The sequence below is a fragment of the Trichechus manatus genome, unplaced genomic scaffold, assembly GCF_000243295.1.
Source record: "Trichechus manatus latirostris isolate Lorelei unplaced genomic scaffold, TriManLat1.0 scaffold00106, whole genome shotgun sequence".
NCBI classification, from domain to species: domain Eukaryota; kingdom Metazoa; phylum Chordata; class Mammalia; order Sirenia; family Trichechidae; genus Trichechus; species Trichechus manatus.
The window spans coordinates 8651142-8673478 of record NW_004444042.1 but is presented as its reverse complement, the minus strand read 5'-3'; the positions used below and the strand labels follow the sequence as shown (position 1 = coordinate 8673478).

At 44.3% G+C, this 22337-nt stretch overlaps 1 protein-coding gene across 1 annotated transcript in view; it reads right to left on the bottom strand.

Annotated features, from left to right (window-relative positions):
• PSAP (prosaposin) overlaps positions 1 to 22337 on the bottom strand; it is a 35959-nt gene that overhangs the window by 9422 nt on the left and 4200 nt on the right. The window contains exons 2-7 of the mRNA XM_004383255.3: positions 7147 to 7280; positions 4845 to 4919; positions 4155 to 4280; positions 2259 to 2459; positions 1688 to 1831; positions 200 to 256 (exon numbers count right to left, since the gene is read on the bottom strand). Of these exons, the coding sequence (XP_004383312.1) occupies positions 200 to 256; positions 1688 to 1831; positions 2259 to 2459; positions 4155 to 4280; positions 4845 to 4919; positions 7147 to 7280 (737 nt within the window). The remainder of the gene's footprint in view (positions 1 to 199; positions 257 to 1687; positions 1832 to 2258; positions 2460 to 4154; positions 4281 to 4844; positions 4920 to 7146; positions 7281 to 22337) is intronic.

The following is a 22337-nucleotide window of genomic DNA, read 5'->3' as shown; positions in this document are numbered from 1 at the left end:
GCTTCAGCCTTTCCCCTAGGAAGGGGCAGGTACTGAGACTGCAAGGAAGTCGGCAGGTCAAAGGGGGCTTGTTTGGGCCCAATTCAGTAACCTTGTGGTAAAAAAGGGGCAACTAATCCACACGATTTCCAAACTTCCTGGAAAATACAAAGTTTGAGACAAAGAATAAGGCTGAAAAGGGGTTTCTCCTACCACCTACCATATGCATCATCATTTGGACAGCAATTTCAGAATACTGGTTGATGTAGTTCTTGCACTGGGGGGAGAAACAGGTTGTTAGTTAAACTAATCACTGAAACCAGACACAAAAAAAAAATACAAAAAAAAAACCCAGCATTTCCATCAGCAGCTGTTAACTATCAGGCAAGTTTCCAAGACAGGACTAGGTAAATGTCTGTTCTGGGCAAGTTTTAGCAACAATTTGGTTATTCTGTAGTTTTATCATAGGAAAATGTGTGCAATATGCGTTTTGAAAACATTTTCAAGGCCATTTAATGGGATCTCACACATTATGTCCCCCAGTCTCCCTGTTTTATGGCCACACTTGTCCCAAGGTCATACAGCAACTACTGAGTAACGGTTAACAGGGAATGTGACTAGTCAGTAGAGTGCTTAGGAATTACTGCTCAAATCTATTACACAATCTTGGTCTGGATTAAGGCTTAAATCTGACAGAACCACGTTATAATGATTTTTAAAACTGCCTCTTTTCATACAAATGAAGGTAGTCCCTGAAGCACCTCACAGACTAGCTCGTCATGCTTGGGGCACCTCTACAGGGAGGGAGCCAAAGCGATGGCAGGCCTCACAGACAGCGAAACTGGGGAAAGGAATTAAAACAGCAATATGCAAACAAAGATACCTGAATAAGGCTAAGAGAGAAGTCAGTGGCTCCCAGCCTGTCAAGTATCAATATCTCTAGGAGTTTACGTCAACAGAGGGGAACCTTTGGCTCCAGAGCCAGTCATTCCCTCCAGTAAAGGGAAGAAACATTCAACTTGCTCTAGATCCCAGACCAGGGAGCTATTACAACCACCTTCCCCACCTTCCAGTCTAGCAGAGGGTTCCGAGTGTCAAGTACCAAATTGGGCATATGGGTTTTACACATCAATCTCACGAGCGTAGTTAATGGAATAGGCTCCCAAAAAGAAAACCACCTAAGGTGCTAACAAAGAGTTTCTGAGCCTATAGGACTAACATTTGCCAAGGTAATGAAGGCTTCCCAGGTGAACCTCCTGCAAACCAGCCTGCCAGCTTCCTGTGGACAAGAACCCTCCTACTTGCTGCAGGGGGCACATAACCTTCCAACATAAAATCACGAGTACAGGTCATATACAACAGCCAGTCTTAAAAACAGGGTTATAAATGGTTCTAGTGTTTCTTATAATATGGTGACTGGGAGAAGAAAAAAAAATCTTCACAACAGCGGTTTTGTTCCATTATTTTGTGGCCAAAATTTTGCTGCCTAACAAGTTTCAATTATACAACAAAGTATTTGAAGTAGTCACTACCTATTCTGGCTGCTTTCTGGAAAAAGGACAAGGGAGCTGTATGAATGATCTTAACTTCAGTTAGGTCAGAGCTTAAAATGGTACCTCAGGAAGTGGTGGGTTAGATTTCTAGGTTCACCCCCATGGTCTCCCTGGCCCAGAACACCCTCCAATGCATGAAGAGGTCAGAGGTTTACCACGTCAGCCAAACCAGGCCCCAGGCGGTCACACTCCTCCTCGACATGATCCACCAAGGCCTTGACAAAGGTGGAGTTGGTCCTTACAGCAACCTGGACGTCAGTCACCAACTGAACGCAGTCCTGACAAACGTCCCCATCAGCCTAGAGAGAGGGGGGCGGTTAGGCTGTAAATACTGCATGCTCCTACAGCAACTAAGAGGATTCAAATTCCTAGGAAAATTTCCTTACATATCCACATTCACACTACCAGGGGGTGAGTTCAAACCAGCTCCTAATGTGTTTTTACAGGCTTTAAAATTATTGACCGGTTTAAAATCAATTGGGCGCTCATTTTTAGTAAGACTTAGTAAGAAAGGGGAAAAAATCGTTGTCTGTTTTGGAGATCCCATTCTTCAGAACCTCCAGAGTACAATACTGAAGCCTGGCCTGTGCGCCCGCCTGCAGAGTCAAACGCAGGCCTAGGCCTCCAGCAAGCTGTGCACACTGAAGCCAGGCCTCACTGCCCCTTTTCATGTATCTCTAATCCCACCAGAAGCAGGGCCCTTGGCAGCCTGGCCCACTGCCTTACCTTTGGCTGGGGCTTGCTGTGGGGCCCCTCCTGAGGGTAGAGGAGAAGGGGGATATTGGCCATGAAGGGAGCCACCACCTGGGACATGTCCAGTTCGGGAATCTTATTGGACTCGAGCTGTTTCTGGTGATTCAGCTCAGCCAGGTGCTTCTGAAGAGACTGGCAGAGTCTGAGAGCGGAGCATACCTCCTCAGGCCGGCTCTGGTGGGGAAAGAGGTCCAGCTGAAAACTCTCTCCCAAGAATAGTCCCTTCTCTTAAATCCCAAGAATAAACATAAAATGTTTTTGTTCAAGTTCAAACTGCTCAGTATACCTGAGAAGGAATAAAAATATTATCTCCACTCACATAGACTCTTCTTCCAACGTGACTGGCTTGGAGAAGGGGGTATCAGCAGTTTTGGGCTACTTCCTTTCTCTCCCTCCCTCCAACATGAGCTAATGCAATCCACCGGTTTTAAATACCTTCCATATGCTGACACCTCCCAAGGTTACTTATCTCTTACCCTGACTCAGGAGTCCCTGGGTGGTGCAAACTGTTAACACCCTTGGCTGTTAACCAAAAGGTTTAGAGGTTCAAGTCCACCCAGAGGCACCTTAGAAGAAAGACCTGACGATCTGCTTCCCAAAAACCAGCTAATGAAAACCCTATGGAGCACAGTTCTATTCTGAGACACATGGGGTCATCGTGAGTCAGAACTGACTTGACAGCAGCTGGTTGAACTGATACCCTGACTTACATACACAATTGCACCTGACACCTCAAACTTAACACATGCAAAATGAAAACCTTGATTCCACTCCGCCCCAAACTCCTCCTCCTGCATATGCATATTAGCAAATAGCTCCGTCATCTGCTTAATTCTTCCCTCTCTTATACATCCCCCTCCATCAGCAAATCTAGTACATTTTTCCTCCAGAACAGAATTTGCACCTGCCCATTTCCACTGTCCCAATCACATCTCACTTAGATGCAATAACCACCTAACTGGTCTACCAGCTTCCCCTCAAAAAAAAAAAAAAAAAAAAAACCACGCCACGGAGTCGATTCCGACTCATAATGACCCTATAGAACAGAACAGAACAGAACAGCCCTATAGGGTTTCCAAGGGGTGGCTGGTGGATTCGAACTGCTGACCTTTTGGTTAGCAGCCAATCTCATGGGACCTAGACCATAGCCATGTTAGTCCCCTCCTTAAGAGCCTCCAAGGGCTTCCCGCTGTATCTGGAATCCTTAAGCATGGCCCTGAAGGCCTTGTATGATGTGATCCCTGCCCACCTCGCCAAAACCTTGGTCCCACTGAGTGACACTCCTGCCCCCCTACTGGCTGTCTCAGCTCTTCAAACACTTCCTTCTTCTCAGGGCCTTTCCTGATTCCACAAAGTTGGCTCCTTGTTCATTGCTAAACACCCAGCCTCGGGCACACTGCTTGTGCCCAAGAGACACGTGTTGACTGAAAGATAAATATCCTTGTAGCTGAACCCAAAAGTGCACTCCCTGAATTATTTAAGATAAATTCACAGAAATAAAGTGAACTGCTTGCTCAAAGGGACAGTTAAAGATCTGACGTGAGTTATCAAACTGACATCTATATGTTTACACTCCCTCAGCAAATCCAAAAGTTCCCACTTCCTGCACCCTCACCCACCAGGAAAAGCACATTTTGGCTAAAAACCACTTGTCCATCCTCTTGCCCTGGAAGAGACAGACTTTCACCCAAGTTCCAAGCAAAGTGTTCTGCTGTGCCAGGGCCATCTCAGATGTCAGAACCACAGTGGGGAGCTGATAAGGAAATAAGAATCTATGAAAAGACTTTCTATCCTATCCCTCTAATCTGGCCGACACCTCCCCTGGGCCCCAGAAGTGCCTTAAGGAAAGAGTGCTCTGCCATCTCCTACCATTTCTCCTTTAATCATGTCCAAGATGACCGGTAAGTAGGCGTCCACTATCTGCTTGCATGAGGCAGTTAAGTTTGGATTACGAAGCCATTCACAGGTCTTCTCCAAGTTTTCAAGGATCTCCTCCTGCGAGAGGCGAGGGTAAGAATCAGGATGGGCTGCTTTCCTGCAAGTGGACTGAGAGCAAGAGGCCCTCCACGGCTCCCAGAAACACAAGCACAGAAACTGCCAACCCTCAGGGTAGAGGGCAAATGGTTGGCCCTGGCTCCATCCCATCAATTAGGCAAAAAGTAGACATGAAAAATTCAAAATAAAGACGCTTTGACCTGCAGTCTCACAGGCACAGGTCACTGGGAGCAGAGATTATCAAAAATGGACCTAGAAGTTAACAGCATACAATAGAAAATCCCCATTAACCTTATGCATTTAACAGTAGTCCAGAAGTCACCGTGATTAAGTATAGCTCGAAGCTAAGAATGACTTTTACATTTTTAAAGGGTTTAAAAAGAAGAGTATGTGTCAGAGACAGTATGTGGCTCACAAAGTCTAGAACATTTACTATCTGCCCTTACAGAACAAGTGTGCCAACCCCTGGACCTGTTCATTCCTCGTTAGCGCTCGAGTCACAGCCCTTTTAATGAACCAACGCACGTGGCCGTCACCCACACAAGCCTATGCACTGCAGCTCACCTCGGTGCCATTGCCTTTCAACATGCTGCCAGCTGCCATGATGACGTCTTTGCAGATGTCACAGGGAAGGGATTTCTAAGAAGGAAGAACATGAGGGAGAGGTATTTGTATTTGTAGGACACAATTCACGCCCCACACAGATGAAATTAACCACCTTGGCCCTTTTCATATTTTACATAAACAGGGATATATGATCATGGCCACGTTCTACAAGGACCCACATTCTGACCCACCCTAGTTCCCCAGCCCAGATGAGAACCACTAGGCACCAAGAGGGAAGGACTAGGTGAGATGTACCAGAATACTCTGTGCTTCTGGAAGACAGACACGGTTCTCTGGTACCCTCTACCCCTCAGTCCTTTACTTAGTATATATGGTACAGATCAAATTTCCTATTTAATCCTCACAACAACCCTGAGAGGAAAGTGGCGTTCAGAAAGGGAATGGCTCAATGTCACCAAGAGTAAACAGTGGGGGGAGCTGGAGGAAACCCCAGCCAGACCCCCGGTGTTTACCCGCACTGTGGTGGCACTATTTACCTGCACTCTATCTATCTTCTACCCCTCCACCTTCTGCCCCTCAGGCAGTGCTGGGACCAAGTTAAGGCCAGATAGCCCCACTCCAAAACTTTTAGAGACATTACTCCATCCATCTCCTGATAACCTGGATATCAGGGCCCCACAGGGCCCAGAAGCCATGGAATTCTAGCTGGTTGTCCCAGGTCTTGGGCAGGAATACACCCATCAACAAGTTCTCAATGTCAATTGACTTTTGACCCATGGATAAGGAACTGACATGTCTGGACAAGATAAGAGACATCTAGGAACTTGGTGGCATTTAGAAAAACCAGTTTGAACCTTTTAACTTCATCAGACTAATACCCTGCGTGCATGGGGCCATACCAAGAGAGACTAAATCCTATCAAACAGTAAGATTCAAAGTTCTCACTTGACACACATTAAACCCGGAAAGAGGTAGTAGTAGTAAAAACAAGAACGAAAGCAAATTAGAAACCAAATCTGAAGGTAATTTCGGCCAAAGACAGCAGTTTCCCAGTAAATTCAGAATTTGTTGTTAAAAAGCACAGTGTTAATTACGTATTCCTCTCTTACTGAAGGAGTACTAGTAGCCCCTGACAACTTTCGAACCCAAGCTCTACTCAATCAAACATGGCCTGTACCATTTGTTGGTCAGCAGGTTAAACATGTCCCAGAGGGAGCCAAGAGCAACATTTCCATGTGGCTGGCACTGCTGGCAAAGCTTTCTCCCAAGAGGGCTCAGTCGTGAAGAAAGCACACTAGGTTTTTGTCATCTTGGAGAAAGACCCGGCGATCTGCTACCATAAAGATTACAGCCAAGAAAACCCTCTGGGGTATTTCTACTGTCACACGAGGTCGCTACCTGTCAAAATCAACTTGACAGCAGCTAACAACAACAGAGTATGTCCCGCAGGGTGTTAACGACCCCACATTAAATTTCCCTCGACCTTCAGTAGATGGACCTTAACCTCTGGGAACAAAAACACTGCCCAGTCCTGCACCATCTCCATGATTGGTTGTGGACTGGACTGTTGTGATCCATAGGGTTTTCACTGCTGAAACCTGTTCAGCAACACGCAATCCTCCACTAACAGAAGGGCAGTGGCTGTGCCTGAGGTGCGCTGACTGGGAATCAAACCTCGGGCTCCAGGATGGAAGATGAGAATTCTCCATTGAACCACCACTGCCCCCTATGCACATTAAATTAATAAACTATATTTAATTTTTAATAACACAAAAATCATCAGTGGTATCTTTCCCAGTTTGGCTATAGCTGGAAATAAGACTTTAAAATAATAGCTACTAAGCTCTAGGGTCTGAATCAATGATTTGCCTGGGGGCAGGGACAGAAGGGGGTGGTGGGAAGACAAAAATTAAAAAGGCCTGGGCATATACAAAGGATGGAAGGGAGCCTGTGTGCCAGCGCTGGGAATGGGCTCTGCAAATCTCTGTGTCCCTTACCCAGGGTGGAGAAGTCGGCTCTGCATAGGCCTGAAAGGCATCAGAGAGCAGGCACAGTGGCTGGCGTGGCAGGACCTCATAATCTCTGCCACCAAGAGACTGGGTGACCTTGGGGAAACGGACCTTAACCTCTCTGTGGTAAAAGGGGGGCACCCACTGACATGCCCTGCCTCCCTCACAGGGACACTGGGGTGAGAGAAAGTGCTTGTCAATGGCAATGCGTTTCATACACTATAACAGCATCAGGTGGAGCACAAAGGGAACCCCTGAGAAATGCTGGGGGCTCTGAAGCAAGGACTCACCACTGTTGGCTTGTTCCAGACAGTCTGCAGACAGTGCTTCACGGCCCCACAGTCGGCCGCCGTCTTCACATCCTGGCACCACACTGCCGAGCCTTTGCTGCATTCTTTGAGGCCGAGGACAGGGCTGCCTAGAGCTAAAAGGAAAACCAACGTGAGGAGGTGGCCCATTCAACACATCAGGTCCACGTCACTCCTTTACCCTGGGTTAAGGGTTAACCAGTTGCAGTCGAGTCAACTCCAACGCATGGTGACCCCAGGCGAGTCAGAGTAGAGCTGTGCTCCACAGGGTTTTCAATGGCTGATTTTTCAGAAGTAGATCACCAGGCCTTTCTTCTGAGGCACTTGAGTGGACCTGAACCTCCAATCTTTCAGTTAGCAATTGAGTGTATTAACCATTTGCACCACCCAGGATTAAGGGTTAGCCCTGGCATTTCAGGGGAACACCCAAGCTTGGCCTCTAACCCAGTTGTATGAAATGTAGACCACACAGTGAATGGCACTGCTGTTTCGATCAAGAAGTTGTGTTGTTATATAAGTCTCAAGGCTGAAAGGGACTCATTTATCTGATGCACTTTTCTTCCTCTCCAACTATATTTAAATGGTATCAGAGACAAGTATCAGGCCTTTAAATCTTTATAATCGCAAAAAGATTTCATGAGGTGATAAAAGAAATTATAGGAGAAAAGACTGAAAGATTGGACTACAAAGATTTCAACTTCTCAAGAATGAAAAATAGCCAGAGTTAAAACAATCTGTAGCAAAACCACCAAAAGATTCATATCTCTATTAAACAGAACAATGATTCTTGAAGGTGTTCAAGTAGAAGAGCACTTTAAAACATCTAGTTGTACTGGACGAATCTCTTTTTGCGCATGAACAAGTTTGCTAGCAGAAAACAAGACTATGTACAGCCACTCTGAGACCACAAAGTGAGCATGTGTCTACTGGAAACCAAGTGAGTGGAGTTCCATCGACTCTGGTGGTAAGGAAGGACTCAGGCAGAAACTGGATTAGGAAAAGATACAGGTGAAAGGTTCAACTTCACCTGGGGCCAAAGAAATACAGGAGGTGACGTATTTTGAAATTTAAATTAGCTAAGGAAAAAAAAAGGTTTTAAAAGTCCTTAAACTGAAGAGTGACAAGTTGTAGTACAAGTCACTCTTATAAGGCAGTGTGACTGGAAAGAACGTCTCAAAAGAATGTATTTCAAGAACAAAAACAAAAACAAAGAAATCCTTTCTTCATAAAAACACTGCTAGAAAAACATTTTTAGGAAACACAACAATTCAAAAGAGGTAAAACAGGATATGGACAAGTATTTGTTGTCACATACAATACTAAAGGATAGATGTATTCTGAACAGCCAACACTAAACCCATTGCTGTCAAGTCAATTCGGACTCACAGCTACTCTACAGGACAGCCAGAACTGCCCCATAGGGTTTCCAAGCAGCGGATGGCCACGTCTTTTCACCTGCTAACCAAAACTAGAGGAGAAAAAACTAATGCCATTCTTACTGAGATACTATGTAGCTGTTAAATATAAAGTAGCGAACAGAAAACTAAATTCAAGAAAAGAAAATGAAAGTATACAGGGGTTGCAAAGACAAAGGTCAGAAGACAATTCACAAAACAAAGCAGGGTAGTGGCTGGATTCTAACTTTTGTTTAACTCCCAATGTTATGTTGTATGTATATAATTTTATATATAAATATATTTTTCAAACTGCCTTGAGAGTACCTATGTTTCTTAAAACAGGTCCATGGTTTCCTCAATTCTGAAACAGAAAGTTGAGGGGAAACCCTCAAACTCACACCTCACCAGAGACAGACTATTAGATAGGAAACAACAGGCTGCATGCGGCTACAGCAGATGCGAAGGTCTCCAGAGGCAAAGTACAGCAGGCTCACAGGAGGGGTGAATCGACTTCAGTTTGTATTTCCTTGTGTCCATTCAAAAAGGAAAAGCACTAAGCTATCACCATTTGAATTTTAAAGCACGATCAAAAAATCTACTTAGCACACAGTTAAGTTCCTTTTAAGGGACAAATGAGAGGATTTGGCCAGCTATAAATAGGAAGCATTTAGCCCCACAGCCACCTAATATTTTTAGAACCTCCAGAGTCACACTGTAGGTTGTTTCAATTTTCAAGCCAAATGAGAGGGAACAGTGATTCTATATATACATGCAACACACACAATATATACACATGTGTATGTAGGTAGTGCCCTCCCTCCAGGAAAGGGAAAGAAATGAAAGGCTGTCACTAGTAGTTCCACAGGGTCTTCACACAAAGACCAAGTCACAGGTCCCCAAAAAGCTAAAGGCAGATTACCTGCGCCTTTGCAGCACGGAGAATGAATTATCCATCTGCTGCGCAGGTTATGGCCTTCCTTGCCCTTTTTAAGCAAAATCACAACCAGCTCACAAACTGTGAACTGGACGCCTTCCAAAAGCAGTGGTTTGGCCTCTGGTTTCCGTGGGAAAATGTGCCAGATTCAAAACAGTACTAAGCTCCCCTGATGGCTCACAAAAGTTGTGTTAACCCATAAAGTAGCCAAGCTATTATGGTGCCAGCCCTCAATTCCAGGTCGGGGGCAGGGCAGGGGGGAAGCGCAGACATTGTGTCTCTGGGAGCCCCAAGACCTGGTAGCCTCCACCATGCTCTCTCCAGCCCCAGGCCCCCAGCAATCCTGAAAACCATCTACCAAGCTACACAGCCTGGTTTTACCACCAAATTAGGAGGAAGGAGTCCAAACAATGGGCAGGAAGCTGACAAAGTGAGTCTCTTGGAGAACCAGGCAAAGGACACACACCTCTCCAGTGATACACAGGGAAGCCAGGAAGGGGATGGGATCAGGTATCAGCAGATCAGAGACAAGATGTAGGGTTCCACAGGAAAAGCAGGGCCTAGTGAACAGTCCTTTCTGCTATCCTGCAGCTGCCCTGCACAAATTCGGACCTCCACTCTCCATCTTTACACAGAAGTCTTGGTCTTAGCAGGATCCACATATTTTCTCCAACCGTCCCTGCCGAGAAATGGATACGACTGACCACAGTCTGTTAGGTGTGGGGAACACAGGTCATACCACAGCCCTAAGCAACAAGAATGCTTTGTAGGTTGTTTATTCCCTTCTAGGAACTTGAAACAGTAATCATTTTTAGTAGTGATATTGTTACTTGTTTCGGCCAGGCTATTCTGGACAAAAAAATAATCTTGGCAACTCCTTTTATGTGAGATTGGTCTCCCTAGCACTAATCCAGAACAGCCATTCCTCAACCCCAAAAGGTTAAACCACTCACTGGTCTGTTGTTAATGTTGCTGTGTGCCATTGAGTCGATTCTGACTCTTAGCAACCCTACATGACAGAGTACAACTGCTCCAAGGGGCTTCCTAGACTATATTTATAGGAGCAGATTACCAGGTCTCTTCTCTTGCAGACTGGCTGGTGGTTTCCAACTGCCAGCCATTCAGTTAGTAGCCAAGCGCTTAACCACTGCACTACCAGGGCTCCTAATCACTGGCCTACTGAACTAAAAAAATAAAATAAAGAACGTGGTAGCAAGCCTCTACCTCAGAGCTAGAGGAAGCAAGGTATGTCACGGTGGTGGACATGGCAGAGCTATAAAGTCATCAGGTGTTCAAGCCTAAAAGAGAGTCCATGGACACTGAGAAATAAAATATAAGTCCTAACTCTTAGAAATCTAGTTCTAGACATCACCAGCTATCTCCAACCTAAAGTCAAATTTATAAAAATGCATATTATAAAATTGGTCTGTGAACTGAAGGTATACAAGAGACCTGATTTCCTAAAATGAGCCAACATATATTACAGAAATACCTGCATGGCCTCAAGATTGGTACAAGTCTGAGGCACAGCCTGGGAGACGCTGGCAAGCTACCTATGGAGGGGTATACGCACTGATTTCCAGAGCTGATCTCTGGAGAGGGAAAGATGCTCATCTGTATCAAACAGTGGAGCAAAACTTTTTGGGGTCATAGGTCCCTTTCCCAAAAAATGTATTTATTAGACACAAGATTCTCATACCATTTCAGGGTGTTCTCAGGCAGTCCACCACCTGTATGGGACACTAGTTGTGGATTACAACACAAAGCTCTGGAGATAAGAGTGATTCTTCTCCACACAAGTGGATGAACAGGTTAGATGAAGGCACGATTATCAATTCCATGGACTGGGCCAAGTAGAGAGCCTATGTGCGGGAGACCCAAGTGAACAGGCACAGGCTCGCTTTGATCCCCAAGAGTGGGACGCAGACACCTAAGTAAAGGTGATGTGCTATGATGTGGTAATAGAAACACACGGTGAACTGTGCCTGGGAACAGCAAAAAGAATGACTAGCCTTTCAAGATGAAATTTGAACTGGCACCTGGAAGATGGAGATGCAAAAGACTGACTGATGGAGACAGGGTGGGGGAATTCCTGAACATGTGCTTAGGACAGCAGCTCTCTTTCGCAAAGTGGAAAGTTGTCCTTTTCAGGAGAGGGGCAAAGGGACGTGGTGGGAGCCAGGCTACAAAGGCAGCTAGAGCTCAGGCACTGAAAAGGACCTCACCTGGCACAGTCATCCCCAAGTGATGGATTCATTCTGTGAGCAACATTACAGGAACCACTCGGGATTTCTGAGCAGGGACAGGACAAGCAAGCTCATGTTCATGTTGTTAAGACACAGATAGCAGTGTGGAAGGTGACTTGAAAGGGAGGTGGGAGATGACAGTGATGGTTACACAACACTGTGAATGTACTTAACGACACTGATTTGTATACTTAAAAATGGCTAGAATGGTAAATCTTATGTTACGTATATTTTACTAAAATAAAATAAATTCAAACATAAGGAAGTGGAAAACACGACGGGGAACCTAACTGGAAGTCTAATTCAAACATGCCCAAGCAAGAAATGGTGACAGCAAGGGATGAGAGAGGCTAACAGAAAGATTCCAAAAGAACGAGACAGGGATGGATGGATGGATGGATGGATGGATGGATGGATGGATGGATGGATGGATGGATGGACGGACGGATGGAAGAAAAGAACAAAGGAAGGAAGGAAGGAAAAGGAAGTTAATAGGGTTAAATGCGAAGTCCTTTAGGCTAAAAGAGATAGCAAAACAGCAAGAGCAGACAGCAGGACGACGAAGGTGGTGGTCAGAAGCTGCAGTGGTCCTACTCGCATCAATGGACAGAGGGCTCGTGCCCCAGGAGGCCAACCACACCTGGGCACTTTTCTTCAGTGAGACAGTGACAACCTGGGCACACGGCAGAGGTCAGGAAGGTAAGGGTGCTCCAGAGTCCCCTAGAGGACCGGAGATGTTTAACTGGAAGAGAGAATGTTTCAGAGGTATACACGGTCACACACGTAGGCAAAGGACACCTTCCACCTACCACACACACGGAAGAAGCGGATTTGTTCTGTGTGGTTCCAGACCACAGGCCTCAGACCAATGCATAGCGGCTATAGGGAAGTAGACCATGAGGGCTTGAGGTAAAAAACGTATTTAACCACCAACCAGTAACCCACTGCCGTCGAGTCGATTCCGACTTATAGCAACCCAAAGGACAGAACAGAACTGCCCCACAAGGTTTCCAAGGAGAGGCTGGTGGATTCAAACTGCCAACGTTTTGGTTAGCAGCCTGGGCACTTAACCACAGCGGCACCAAGGTTCCGTTTAACCACCACAGGGGTATACAACGGGAATGGACTGCCTCATTAGATGATGATCTCTCCAACCGTGGAAGCAATCAAGCAGAAACAAAATGCCCAGCCTATAAAGAATACTGTGTAACAGGGATCCCTGGAGTCGCAAGCTGGACTAGAAGGCAGGCTACAAGTCTTAAATAATCAGGCAAATGTCATTTTCAGCACTTATAGATAACCAATATATAAAAATCACCCTAAACCATTTTCTTGTGAGTTATTTCTCAAAACACATTTCCAGCAAAGCTTTAATCTCAATGTTCATCCTCCCCACTCTGCCCTCAAATACCAACTTCCTTCTCTCTAAAGAGAGCCCTAGTGGCACGTGGTTAAAAGCTCAGGCTGCTAACCAAAAGGTCGGCAGTCTGAATCCACCAGCCACTCCTTGGAAACCCTATGGGGCAGTTCTAACTCTGTCCTACAGGGTTCCTATGAGCGGAATCAACTGGATGGCAACGGGTTTGGTCTTCTCTCTAAAGCAGTATGTTGAACTCTTAAGAAAGTTCTTTGGATGTTTGCCTGACTCCCTGGAGATTTCTGATTGAATGTGTCATTAAGTCAGGAACACTGCTTAGGGAAAATCAAGCACTAACCTTCTTAGCTCAAGGGCCTGGCAAAGCCGGCAACAACAGGACGCTGGTAAGCTGGAATTCTAGACGCCATTGCTTCAGAGCTGCCAAAACCCTACGGAGAAGGGCAAGCTTCTTGGGCTACACACTTTATTACGGAAAGGCAGGCCTCCGTTTTTTAACGCACAGACGTCAATCCTATTTTCTTAGGAAAGGGGTGGATGCTCTGTTGCCTTTTTATTCCTCAGAAGAAGCAACAGAAAGACATGTTCCTGAACCACTCCACATGTAGGTCGTTACATTAACAATAGGTTGCAGTGGAATTTCTCTGCATCGAGGAGGGCTGCCATGAGCTGGCCCCGACATCTGCCGTGGGCTCTGCGGTGCCTCTAGACTCTACACTCCGGACCCAAACACCCCAGTGGGGCAAAAGCAGGAGGTGAGGAGAGCTCATCAGAGCCGTGCGTGTTTCAGGTGCTCTTACAAGAAAGAACTAAATCTGGAGGTTAGACTGAGAACTCTAAGGTAATGTACCCACCCTCTAAGGGGTTTCAAAAAGACCCAGCGTGGTGCAAATGGTTTGCACTTGACTACTAACCTAATGGTTGGCAGTTTGAACCCAGCCAGAGGCACCACAGAACAAAGACCTGATGATCTGTTTCTGTAAAATTACAGCAAAGCCAAGAAAACCTCAGGCAAATCACTGTCCCTCTGAGCTCATTTTCTCATCTATAAAATGACAGTGAAGCAAGCCACTGATATCACTGGATTGTTGTGAGAATCAAAAAGGATAATTATGTATAAACCCTTTGAAGTGCCCGAGTGCTCAGCCATTATGCCCTTGCCATTCTCTCTCCGGTCTTTAATTTATCCACGTATCTCAACTCCCCTACCAAACTGGCTTTGAAATCAGACAATCCAGGGTTCAGATCCTGGCTCCACCACTTCTAGGAACGTGTCCTAGAGACCTCGGTCTTTGAATCTGCAAAATGGGCCTATCACTAGTACCCACTCCAAAGCGTTTATAAAAATTAAATACTTGTAAAACACAAATAACGCAGTTAGGGGAGTACTGATACACTGTAAAACTCAACACCATTGTTATCCACAATGGCAATGACAGCAGGCTCTCACTCTGAGGTGCTCTTGCTCAGGTGGTCCACAATAGGTCAATCAGGGTTGTTCTTCCGCTGACTCTGCATTTAATCAGGTAATTAACTGGCAGCTCAAAGACCTGGAGAGCAGCATTCCAACAACCTCCAATTTTCACTGACTGAATCAGAAACCCAAGAGCAGCAAGTGAAAAGTGAAACACAGACCACTGTAATGTGCCAACGCAGTTTATACTATCTCTAGGTGCTAAACAAGTTCTACACGAGCAAGAATGAGAGGTGCCCCGCAGGGCACTAACACCACAGGGAAACACCCTCAGCATTTCATACAACTGGTGCTACAGGCTGACTCTACTGCAAGGAACTCCAATCCCAATAAAGTTGTCATTGTTCAAAATATTTTTGAAACTCACATTTTTGGAAGACCTAACCTAGAACTTTATTGCTTCAAAACCTCTCCTTTTCTGAAAGGCAAAGAAGCAATATAGGAACGAGATTACTAACCTGAGTTGAGTGCTGGGGGTAGACAGAGCTGGACTGAAAACCCCGCTCTGCCACTTACTAGCCCCATGGCCTGGACAACTTACTTACGCCACGGTTACTTGCAAATTATAGAAAGTAACAGTGCCCCTTCCTCAGGAGCTCTGTGAGGAATAAATGAGAAAGCACTCAGAAGTGACTGGTCTCTTGGTTAACTGTACCGCTAATTGTTAATGGTCGACTTGACAGAGGTGTTCACATTCTAATTTTTATATTACAGCGTTATTTTTTTTTCCTGTGTTACCTTGGCAATCGGAAAAATAATTAAACCCAACAACCTGTCTGAAGAACAATTATCACACAATACGGCAGACATCATAAATTGCTCCCCTATATCCATTCTCTCCTTCTCCCACAGGAACTACAGATTTTCAGCTAAGCACGTGGCTGCCAAGATTAAAGACTACATTTCCCTGTCTCCCCTGCAGGAGGGTCTAGCGATGAAACCAAGTTCTGGCCAATGGCATGTAAGTAGAGGTCATCATGTCTTCCATTAAAGACAGGTGTGATGGCTGGAACTTCAGCAGCCATCTTGGACCACGAAGAAAAAGGCTAGACCTCAAAGGATGTAGAACATTGAGCTGGAAGAGCCTGGGTCCCTAAGTTCTTCAGGGAAGACTGCCTGGCTCCTGAATTCCCTGTGACAAATAGAAACAGTTATATTTTATTTAAGCTGCTGTTATTCTAGGTCTCTGCTGTGTGCAGCCAAACCTAAGCCTAGCTAATATACTAGCTTAATCAACTACTTCATTCAACAGACTACAGTCTCCAAATGACTTTGAATCTTTACTAAGGCTTACCACCACTGAGGACATTTAAAAGCCCATGTACAAAGTAATTACTACAAGATTTTCAAAAACATAATCTCAGAATGAAGAGGATAATCTTTCCTAGAATGTACACCTTTATGCTCTATTTGTTAAAACAATCAGTCTTATTATTTTAACCACACAACATGTTTTTCCTTTTAAATATTTTAAGTAACGTGCTAAATACTCTTCAAGCCTAACTACAAAAAAAAGAGAAAGTGAGAGAGGGAGAGAGAGAACAAAACGCATGCAGCCTCCCTGGCAGACAATCAGAGCAGACATTCCACAGGGCAGTGGATCTGCTGCCTGGGTAATGCATTGCCATGGCAACAGGCAGGTTGCTAGGAAACTGAGACAGGCTAACCCCAGGAGGGGCAGCATCTACCTCAGGTCTCCTGCATTCAGACATTTCTCAGAGGAATTCATGCACTTAGATCCCCTAAGAGCAGGAGGTAATGCACAGCACTCAACATAACTACTCAAGCAAACAGATGGGGTCACAAACTATACATCCTATGGTGAAGAGCACTTGTCTCTGTAGAATCCTGCCTCTGCAAAACATTCTGCAGAGCAGAAAAGCCCTGCCCATTTAACCATTCAGAATTGCCTCCATCTGGAGGAAATAAAAGTAAGTCCAAATATTCCTCTGATGACAAAAGAAATCAATGGCAATGAAGCTCTTAAGCTCTCCAGGCTGACATCCCATCACGTCTGGCCCCAATACGCTGTTACTTAAGACAAAGGTTCTTTCTTCCCTGCTTCTCCCCACCACTGCCTCGGTTTTCCATTTTCTTCACAAGCCAGATCACTCAAGCGAAAGAAACCTATCTACATAGAGAAGGTAATAGGGTCCTCAGATAAATTATCTTGTCAACAATGGCTGAGAGATTAGGGGACAAGGATGCAATCTTCTAAGACGGTACAAAAAACCCCAAAAACCAAACCTGATGCCGTCGAGTCAATTCCAACTCATAGCGACCCTATAGGACAGAGTAGAACTGCCCCATAGGGTTTCCAAGGAGCACCTGGTGGATCTGAACTGCCGACCTTTTGGTTAACAGCTGTAGCTTTTAACCACTACATCACCAAGACTGTACAAAAGGGATGCAATATGAGCTTAATTAAACTGAGGAAGAGACATTCTTAACTCATTCATTCAAGAGCACTCCAGTCCAACAAAAACTCTGCTAACAAAGGTCTTCTTCCAAAGTGTCAACAAATCAGGTGGCAATCAGAGATGAACTCAAATCATCTTAGATAAGATTATGCCACAGCACCTGACCATGAAAAGGTGAACTTTCGGCAGGACTGCCCAGGTTCCAATCAGGCGAAGAGGTACAGGCAGGGGTCAAAGACGGCATCTGTATGATCCTAGCCCTGGTGGTGCAACAGTTAAGTGCTTGGCTAATTGAAAGGTCGACAGTTCAAACCCACCCAGTGGCTCTGCGGGAGCCTAGAAAACCCTATGAGGCAGTTCTACTCTGTCTTATAGGGTCGTTATGAGTCGGAATCGACTCCACAGCACACAACACCAACAGACCAGCAAAAGAGTCCCTGGGTGGTTCAAATAGTTAAGTGCTCAGCTGCTAACCAAAAGGTTGAGGTTCCAGTCCACCCAAAGGTACCTCAGAAGAAAGGCCTGGTGATCTACTTCCAATAATTCAGCCACTGAAAACCCTATGGAGCACAGGTTCTACTCTGACACACATGGGGTCACCATGAGTAGGAATCAACTCGATGACAACCGGTTCTGGTTAAGTGTTAACTAATATGATGCCTGTAATTCCTGCAAATCAGCTAAACCAGGGGTTCTCAAAATGTGGTCCAGAGAATCCTGAGGGTCCCAGCGACACTTCTGGGGACTTCATGAGATCAAAATTATGTTCTTATAGTACTAAGGTGTCCCTTTGAGGACTAAGGTGTGCCTGACCCAAGGCATGGTATTTTCAATCGCCTCATACGCATGCGAAAGCTGGACAATGAGTAAGGAAGACCAAAGAAGAACTGGCGTGTCTGAATATCAGTGTTGGTGGAATTATGGTATCGGTGAAGAATACCGAATGTACCATGGACTGCCGGAAGAACGAACAAATCTGTCTTGGAAGAAGTACAGGCAGAACACTCCTTAGAAGTAAAGATGGCAAGACTTCATCTCACGTAATTTGGACATGTTATCAGGAGGAACCAGTCCCTGAAGAAAAGACTTCGTGCTTGGTAAAGCAGAGGGTCAGCAAAAAAGAGGAAGACCCTTGATGAGATGGATTGACACAGTGGCTGCAACAGCAGGCTCAAGCATGACAATTGTGAGAATGGCGCAGGACCAGGCAGTGTTTTGTTCTGTTGTACACACGGCCACTGAGTCAGAACCAACTTGATGGCACCTAACAACAACAGTACTAAGGTGTGTTAGTTGCTTTTTTCACTCACTCACAAATGTATGGTGTTTTCTGAAGCAAGGTGACGTGTGACATCACAAGAGACTGAATGCAGGAGCCAGCTGTTAGAGACTGCAAACATGAATAACAAGTCATTCTCACTGAGTATGTTTGTGTTTAGGTAAATAGTTATTCCTCATTAAAATATAGTATTTATGTTACCATGTAATGGGTCTCATCATTATTTTTTAACGATAATTATTTTTAAATGTTGTCTGTTTTAATTTATAACATGGTAAATTTCAATAGATACAGCCCACATAAACAATAGCTCTTTGGGGTCCTCAATAACTTTTAAGAGTGTATAGGGGTCTTAACACCAAAAAGTTTGAGAACCACTGGGCTAAACATTTAGGAACAATCAACTTTAGGAACCAAAAGTGGAGAAAAACTTCCTCAAACTGTAGCTGGTTCCCTTTTCATAATTACTTCAAATAAGAGCCACCAGGAGAATCTAAGTCTCCAGTCCCTCCCACCCACATAAAAACCTCTTCCAACCGGTTTGGAGGTTCCTCTAACCTGGACACTATTACAAAGATCAACAGTTCATGTGCACCAAAGTCACTCTTGATTTGTCCAACTCCTAAAAACAATTTCTCAAAATTAATTTCAGTAAATAAAATTTGGTTTAATCATGATAAAGACTGGCCCTATTAACATTCAAGTTTCATGCATACCAACCTATCAGCACTTCCTGAGATGAAGCCTACTTTGCTACGTCTCAAGGAGCTATGGTGGTGCAGTAGTTGAAGTGATCGACTGCTAACTGAAAGGTTGGTGGTTTGAAACCAGCAGCAGCTTGGAGGGAGAAAGATGTGGCAGTCTGCTTCTGTAGAGATTTCAAGCCGTGGAAGCCCTATGGGGTCGCTGTGAGTCAGAACTGACTCAACGGTTTTGTTTGTATACACAACACCAGGTAGTTCGAAGGAGGAGCAAGACTAGGGCAAGGTGGAGCAGTCAGGGAGTTCTGAAAAGGTACCATCTGAGCAGAGCCCTTAAGGAATACAGGGAGCAAGCCACAAAGACATGTATTAATTTTCTGGGGAGGAAAACTTTCCAGAAAGAATACTAAGTGCACAAAGGCTCTGAGCAACACAGGACCATATGGTGGGTCAACAGCCCTGATGGAAGAGAGAAGAGCTGTGCGAGCAGCCAGGGCCAGATGGTGCACAACCTTGCAAAATAAAACTTTGGTTTTTACCCCTAGTGTGGTAGGGCATCACATGGCCCTCTGGTACCAACACCTACAGAAGAGACCTTCAGCTGCAGGGCAGTGGGCCATCACAGCTGCTAAAGGATTATTTTCACTGTGGTAAGTGAAGTCACTGCCAAAACACAAATACCACAAGTGGTGGGTGGCTTTAAAGAAATTTATTTTCTCACAGTTCAGGAGGCTAGAAGTTGGAATTCAGAGTGTGCTCTAGGGAGAGGTCCTTGTTTGTCTATTTCAGCTTCTGTTGCTGTCAGCTGCCATGGAGTGGATGCCAACCCATGGTGACCCCAAGCGTAGCTGGCAATCCTTGGAGTTCCTGGGTTTGTAGATTCATCTCTGCTGACATTTATGTCTCATCTGCTCTGTTTATAATTCATATCTGATTAGGTTTAGGACACACCTTACACTGATATGATCTCATTTAACATAACAAAACAAACCTATTACCAAACAGGATTACACCCACAGGTACAGGGGTTAGGATTCCAACACATATTTTTGAAAAACACAATTCAATCCATAACAACAAGCCAGAAGAATTTTCTATATTATTTCCTTCAATTTTTTACGCACGAAGTTTCCTCTAATGTAAAGTTTCTTTTTAAAGGCAGTATTTATCTAAACATGGCTAGAATTCACAATTTAAAAATTTAGAGATGTCACTAGAATTTATCTCACTTTTTCTGAGGCACAGATGTCCATCAATAGGGGTTAACCAAAACTGATACATCCATACGATGCAATACTCTGCAGCTATTTTTTAACTAGCTGGGAGGTGGGAGGAATTAAGGGACATAAGGACTAAATGTAATGTAGTAGGCAGCCAGGATTGGATGCTGGAACAGAAAATCTGGTAAAACCCAAATAAACATTGCAGTTTAGAGTACTGCACTGGTATTAACACTCGTAGTTTTGACAAACGTACAATGGTTATTTAAGATGTTCACAGTAGAGGAAGTTGGATGAAGGGTATACAAGAACTCTACTATCTTTAACTTTTCTGTAAATCTAAAATTATTTGAAAATTTTGAAAAGTTAAAAAAAAAAATTAGGTAGATCTATCTGTACTTACATGGAATAATCTCCAAGAAATAAGAAAATAAGAGAAATGTAAATGAAAATCACTGCTTTACTCTCATCAAATTGGCAAAACTTAAAGGTTTAATAACATTGATTTTATTTAGCATGTACAGCAACCAGAAATTGTATATATTGACAGAATAAAAACTGTCAAAGTCATTTTTGAGAGCAGTTCAGCAATTTCTAGTGAAGTTGAAGATATGCATACTCCACAGCTCAGCCCTTCTGCTCCTAGGTATATGCTCTAGAGAAATGTCTGTCCACATACACAAGGAGATGAATACAGGGAAGTTTATAGCAGCAGTTTGTAACAGGAAAACAAAAACAGAAAAACTGGAAATAATCCAAATGTCTACAAATAGAATGGAGATTAGGTATGATATAAATGGAATACTATAGTAGTGAAGGTACCCTGGTGGCACAATGGGTAAAGCACTCAGCTGCTAACTGAACGGTCAGAAATTGTAACCCACCACCTGTTTTGCGGGAGAAAAGACCTAGTGATCTGCTCTCATAAAGACTACAGCCTTGGAAACCCTATGGGGCAGTTCGACTCTGTTCTATAGGGTCACTGAGTCGGAATCAACACATGCGACAACAAAATACTATAGTGAAAATGAATGAACTAGAGTTACATATGATCATCGTGGCTGAACCTCACTAGCGAAAACAAACTAACCCAAGAATATATATAATATTTGTGAAATGTTTAAAATATGCAAAACAATACTATGTAGTCTCTAAAGACCCCTCAGGGGAATGATAAGCAATAAGTCCAGAGAGGTGGTTATCTACGAAGGCAGGCAGGTTGTTAGGTTCTGTATCTTCACCTGGGTGCTGTATACATGGGTGTTTATTATAATTACACTTCCACCTTTTTGGATGTCTAAAAAGAGCAAGGAGCAGACCAATCAGTGTAATACGCTACCATTTGTGTTAAAAATAAAAAGGCAACAGGGGAGTCACACACACACAGCTGCTTGTAGGAGCTGGTAGACGGTTCTAGAGAGGCTGCTAACCGGTTGGGGAAAGCCTGGAGAACCGCAGGAGGGAGACATACTGTTTGCTCTACACACTGTTATGCTGATTGAACATGTTTACTGCGTGCAGATATTATCTACGCTAATAGTTCATCTGTTTGTAGATGGGGAAACCAGACTGCAGGGCTTGAACAGACTTAGGCCAGGGCCCATGGTTACTGACAACTTGGTAATCAAGTATTCAGGTTACCAGGAACCAGCCTTGATCTACTGGGCTGCTCTGCTATCAGGATTGACCTAGTACCTAAACCTAGTTTGGCTCCCGGAAGTATGAACTCCCAACTCCCTCCAAACTGTCATCTACCTAACCTAGCTTGCATTCCTGACCCAATAATTATGTCCAGCATATGTATTTATAGTAAGTCAATTTAATTTGTTCGTTAAACCCAAAACATTCTTTAAGAAAGACGACCGGGGAAATTACAAAATCAAGGGCAGAGAAGGGTCACTGTGCAAGCTGGTCAAGAATATTAACAAACAACATTTTATTAGTAGTACAGCAGAAAAACACTTATAGCGCTTACTACCTATGCCCTTTCACACATTAACTTATTTATTAAAGCCTCACAGCAACCCAATGAGATAGGAACAATTATTAATCTCATTTTACAGAGAGGAAACTGAGACACAGGAGGTTTAAGTAACTTGCCCAAGGTCAAACAGCTAGTGTCTGAGA